This window comes from Primulina eburnea, chromosome 1 (assembly GCF_022965805.1).
Source record: "Primulina eburnea isolate SZY01 chromosome 1, ASM2296580v1, whole genome shotgun sequence".
Taxonomy (NCBI): domain Eukaryota; kingdom Viridiplantae; phylum Streptophyta; class Magnoliopsida; order Lamiales; family Gesneriaceae; genus Primulina; species Primulina eburnea.
In genome coordinates, this window is record NC_133101.1 from 16,745,254 (window position 1) to 16,749,775 (window position 4,522).

At 35.8% G+C, this 4,522-nt stretch overlaps 1 protein-coding gene across 2 annotated transcripts; it reads left to right on the forward strand.

Annotated features, from left to right (window-relative positions):
- LOC140828549 (mitotic spindle checkpoint protein BUBR1-like) lies at nt 1-3,970 on the forward strand. Of its 2 annotated transcripts, XM_073191492.1 has the most exons (7): nt 1-305; nt 392-451; nt 1,178-1,322; nt 2,419-2,576; nt 3,509-3,590; nt 3,663-3,726; nt 3,808-3,970. In XM_073191492.1, exons 1-7 carry the CDS (start codon nt 88-90, stop codon nt 3,849-3,851), a joined length of 771 nt encoding a protein of 256 aa, XP_073047593.1. In that variant the 5' UTR covers nt 1-87; the 3' UTR covers nt 3,852-3,970. The 2 variants fall into 2 exon arrangements, with proteins under 2 accessions (XP_073047593.1, XP_073047586.1); XM_073191485.1 differs by having other exon boundaries at nt 3,663-3,970.
- Nucleotides 3,971-4,522: the final 552 nt, after the last annotated feature.

The window sequence follows — 4,522 nt, forward strand, 5'->3', positions numbered from 1 at the left end:
TCTCCAACGTGCAACGGCTACAAAACGAAACAAAAGAAGTTTCAAAATTCAAATTTGAAAGGCAGCGAAGAAGAGAGGAGACGAAGAATGGAGGAGAGCAGCGTCAATTTTGTTGCATCAATGGAGCCGATGTTAGATCCAGAGTCTCAGTTTCTGGTGTCGAAGGAAGAGACTGGTCACGAGTGGGAGCTCTTCAAAGAAAATGTCCGCCATCTGAAGAGAGGTCGCAACGTCAATTTGCTCAACCAAGCCCTAAAATTCCATTCCCATTCCCATTTAAAGAAATCCCTACTTCACAATCGAAGGTACGTTGATTGAACCTTGTTTCTTCCCCTTCTTCGTCATCTTCTTCTTGATTAGTGTTCACAATTCGACTGGTGTGATCGATTAGGAGGTTGATTGAAGCGATTGACCAGTACGAAGGCGACGATCCACTTCAGCCATGGATCGAGTGAGTATCTTTATTCTATTAATGTTGGTTTCTGGACTAGCTTTTCTGATGATTTTTTGGTCATTTGAGTCATCGTTCCTCGTTGGTCGGACACGGACGATGCCCTTAAAGAGGAATTTAGCTAACTAGTTGCACGTTTTATTGGGATGTTATAATATTTATTTCGGATTTCATCTTTGAGAAGTGGTTGGTGAGGGATTTAATAGACTGACTGAAGCTTCTATTGTCGTGGAATTGGAATGTCTGATACCCTGATTAGCTTCTCCTTAGTCCTGTATTAGTAATCAGAATGCTGAACCGCTGAATTGATCCCATTAGTGAATTACGTTATACCCAACAAATGACAAAAAAATCTTTATTTTTTTCTAGCTTCTCTTTAATAAGATGGTGGGCAAACTGTTGAGGAATTTTTTCACAATGGAAAGCAGGACTTGCTTTATCTTATTTGAAGAAGCGTGCAATAGTCCTTAGGTAAATCAAAATTTGTGTTACTGTTAGTTAAAGTGAAAAGGTTAGATGCAATAACTTAAATGAATGCTGTGGATTAATCATATAGGCAATATCATGTGCTCTAGTTGTTGATGCGTATTAGATTTTTGATTCATGCCATGGAAGTTAGGTCAAAGTTGTGCTACTCCCAACTGAAAAGAAACAATTTCACTGTGATGAAATTTCCTTTTCCTTCTATTTTGGTAACCAAGTTAATTTTAATTGATCCCTTTAAAGGTGCATCAAATGGGTTCAAGAGGCTTTCCCTCCGGGTGGTGACTATTCAGGACTTGTTGTGATTTATGAGCAATGTGTTCGCACTTTTTGGCATGAACATCGGTATAAGGACGATCTTAGATACCTGAAAGTTTGGTTGGAATATGTGAGTTTCTTCATCTTTGCTTCCATTCGCCATTAACTATTTGACTTTACTTATTATGAATTGTTTGTTTCATATCCACTTGTTAGTGCCATCCTAATCTATCCATGGCATCAAGCTCGTTGAAGATTTTAGGAACCGTAATTTCTGCTTCCAACATCATCAAATGTCAGAAAAAAAATATGCAGGATTGTGAAGTGTGTACCTAACTGAAATTTCAATGCAATTTAGTTCACAACATGAAATTGGAATGCCTTCGAGTTAATGAAATTGCTTGGAATTAGATTTCAATGTTGTCTAATTGTTGTTGACATAAATTTTTTAGATAAGTATAATCAATGTAGTGAGTAGATTGCTAAAGTATTTTTAATTTCTCGAGATTTATGTACGGTGAATAAGAAATCAATATTTAATATGTAGTGCTTAAAATAGGGAAGTGTTGATTTAATTAGAGATTTAGACAAAATTTGTCACCGAAGGTCCTGAGCTCGCTCAGCACCACTGGAGTGTCAGAGAAAGCGATTTGATGTTGGTACAAGTTAGGCTGCTGTTTCTTATCTCCAATCCTATTATGCCATGTGTCAATCGCAATGTGACAAAGAGATTTCCACATAACCAGTAGGCACAATTACTATTCACCAAAAGCCACTTAGCAGTACATTTCAGATGGCAGCCAAGTTACATCCGTTAATTCTGTTGGTTCATAAACATTTTGTGTTGTGAAATACTATTGAGTGAACTAACGAACTAGGAATTCATTTACTTATACACTTACAACTGTAGAGTTTAGAGTTATAACAATGGAACATTTACAATGTTTGGTGACTATAGGTGCAATTGCTTCAAACTTCCATACTCTAGTATTCTCGTGTGTCATTTGTCGATTAAATGGTACTGACTAATGTGTAATTGTGTATCATGAATATGAAACTAACTTTTGTTAGCAAACACAATTCTGTATCACTTGAATAAACTCTGGTTCAAGTAGGTGGAGCATGCCATGCTAACGCCTCCAATTTTGTTTTTTTTTTTTTGTGAATTTATCACTTGGTGCATGGACATGAATGATAGTTACTGTACTACTCAAATGGTAAAGCAGGCTGAAAATTGTGTAGATGCTGAAGTCATATACAACTTTTTAGAGGCAAACAAAATTGGACAGACACACGCGCAATTCTACATATCATACGGTTTGCTCATGGAACACAAACATAAAACTAAAACTGCGAATGACATCTACAATCGTGGGCTATCAATGTAAGTTCTTTTTTGGAGTCTATCAGCGCTTCTATTATAAGTAAATATAAATACTTAAAACATTCCTTAGCAGTCGTTTGGAGGAAGAATCTTTTTGTGCTTTCTCTTCTTAAAACTTCTTGTTTGTTATGCAACTAGAGAAAAGCTTCGATAGGTTTTGTGGTAGGTCATTTTTATAATTATCATGAATATAAAGATGATAATGTAAGGTATGCAACATAGTTCATGATGTATTTGTCAATAAAGCTAATATGTATGGAGACATGATCATCTGTCATAAATAAGGTATATGTGGATAAGGAATTTGATTGTTTAATAATTTCTCAGCATTTTCTCACTGATAATGTGACTAGTTATAGTTTTGTTGATATTTTATGGATAGTCCTTCTGCCTGAATTATTTTTCCTTTTGGATTCTCAACTTACAAACTGCTAGATAGTGAGTTTGAGAAATACCCCCTACTCGAGTTCATTTATTTTGATATTTTAACATTGATAGTTTGATTTTTGTCTTGGTATTTGACATCTTGATTCAAGTCATTTAGTTAGCTGTAGACTTTTTCTGAATCTCGGAAAAATTGGCGCAATCATCCAGTAAATGTAATTAATAGTTTCTGGTCAAGATGACTAGCTACTGAATGCCTTGTTTGTTGCAAATTATAAGTTCCTATAGTTTAACACTGCATAATATTCTTATAAACAAACTTCTAGTTGAAGAAAATTTATCATATTCCTGTTACAATTTCCCTCCCTTTAAATCGATGCTCAGTTCAAGTATGTGATACATTTGAAATGACTCATTATGTGTATGGATAAGAGTTAAGTCAGCTCCTACAATCACTTTATTCCAAGTCCAAAATGATGTTTTTTTTTTGTAGTTATAGTTGTTAACAATTATGGTAATACTTCATTGTTTTTCATTCTGGCTACTAGGAATGCTCAACCTGTTGAAGATTTGAAGGCAGCCTACAAGAAATTTCTCTCTCGTTCAATGAGACAAATGAAAACTAAAGAAGTATGCAAGTCCTTGCCTTTCTTTGTTGTCTGCTTTACTTGGTGCATTTGACAACACAATTCCAATTAATAGGAGGATGCAATGGGAGACCACTTACCAGCTCGGAGTTTTGGAACTGTGTTGGCTAAAGAAGCAAGTAAGATATTTATCTTTCTGACTAGTATAATTTGGGACAGCTTGTTCGGTCTTGCTTGCTTATGTTTTCTTGTGACAGCAGGAAACCAATCTTCAGAGAGTTCTGATCTTTTCAGAAAAAATTGAAGGTTGACAGGTTTGTACTGAATTTCCATCCTCGAAGGTCTTCATACCAATTTCGATATAGATGCCCCACGACTGCAAGTTAAGTGTGAAAAGAGGATAGCATTAGCAGCACAACATAATCACTCTAGACTTCCCCATCCCTTCTCTATGATTTTCTAATTTTTTCAAACTGGCGTGGAAATGAAGGGCTTAAATTATTCATTAAGAGAAATAAAGCCATCTAATGACATTCAGTTTCCCAGAACCCCTACTCTATAAAAACAAATTAATATGAATGACACTTGCACAAAATAAAATTTCTTTTGTGGTTGCTGAGAAGCCCTGCCTTTGTGTTTCAAGCTATAGATTCTTCAAAATTTGATGAAACTATAACATGTTGATGCTAGCTTATTATTGTTGTTACAATTTTCGTTTAAAGGTCTCATGGAAACACGCTGTCAATTTACAAAGACAACAACAATGGTCCAACATCGGGTCATCAGGTTGAGATGTCACATTTAGACATGAAGCAATGGCACTCGCTTGGTCCTCTGACTGCTGCAACTTTCGCTGGGTCTACCTCAATGCCACTGCTGGAAACAATGTGGCCTAAGAACGCCACATTCTTTAACCAAAATTCGCATTTACTGAACTTTGCGAATAATTTGTGTTTCTGCGATGTCTGCAACACT

Bases quoted from the DNA above. Each gene is read 5' to 3' on its own strand.
- LOC140828549 (XM_073191485.1), top strand. From the start codon at position 88: ATGGAGGAGAGCAGCGTCAATTTTGTTGCATCAATGGAGCCGATGTTA. The intron at 306-391 runs GTACGTTGATTG...GTGATCGATTAG, and splicing joins TCCCTACTTCACAATCGAAG to GAGGTTGATTGAAGCGATTG. The intron at 1,323-2,418 runs GTGAGTTTCTTC...ATGGTAAAGCAG, and splicing joins TGAAAGTTTGGTTGGAATAT to GCTGAAAATTGTGTAGATGC.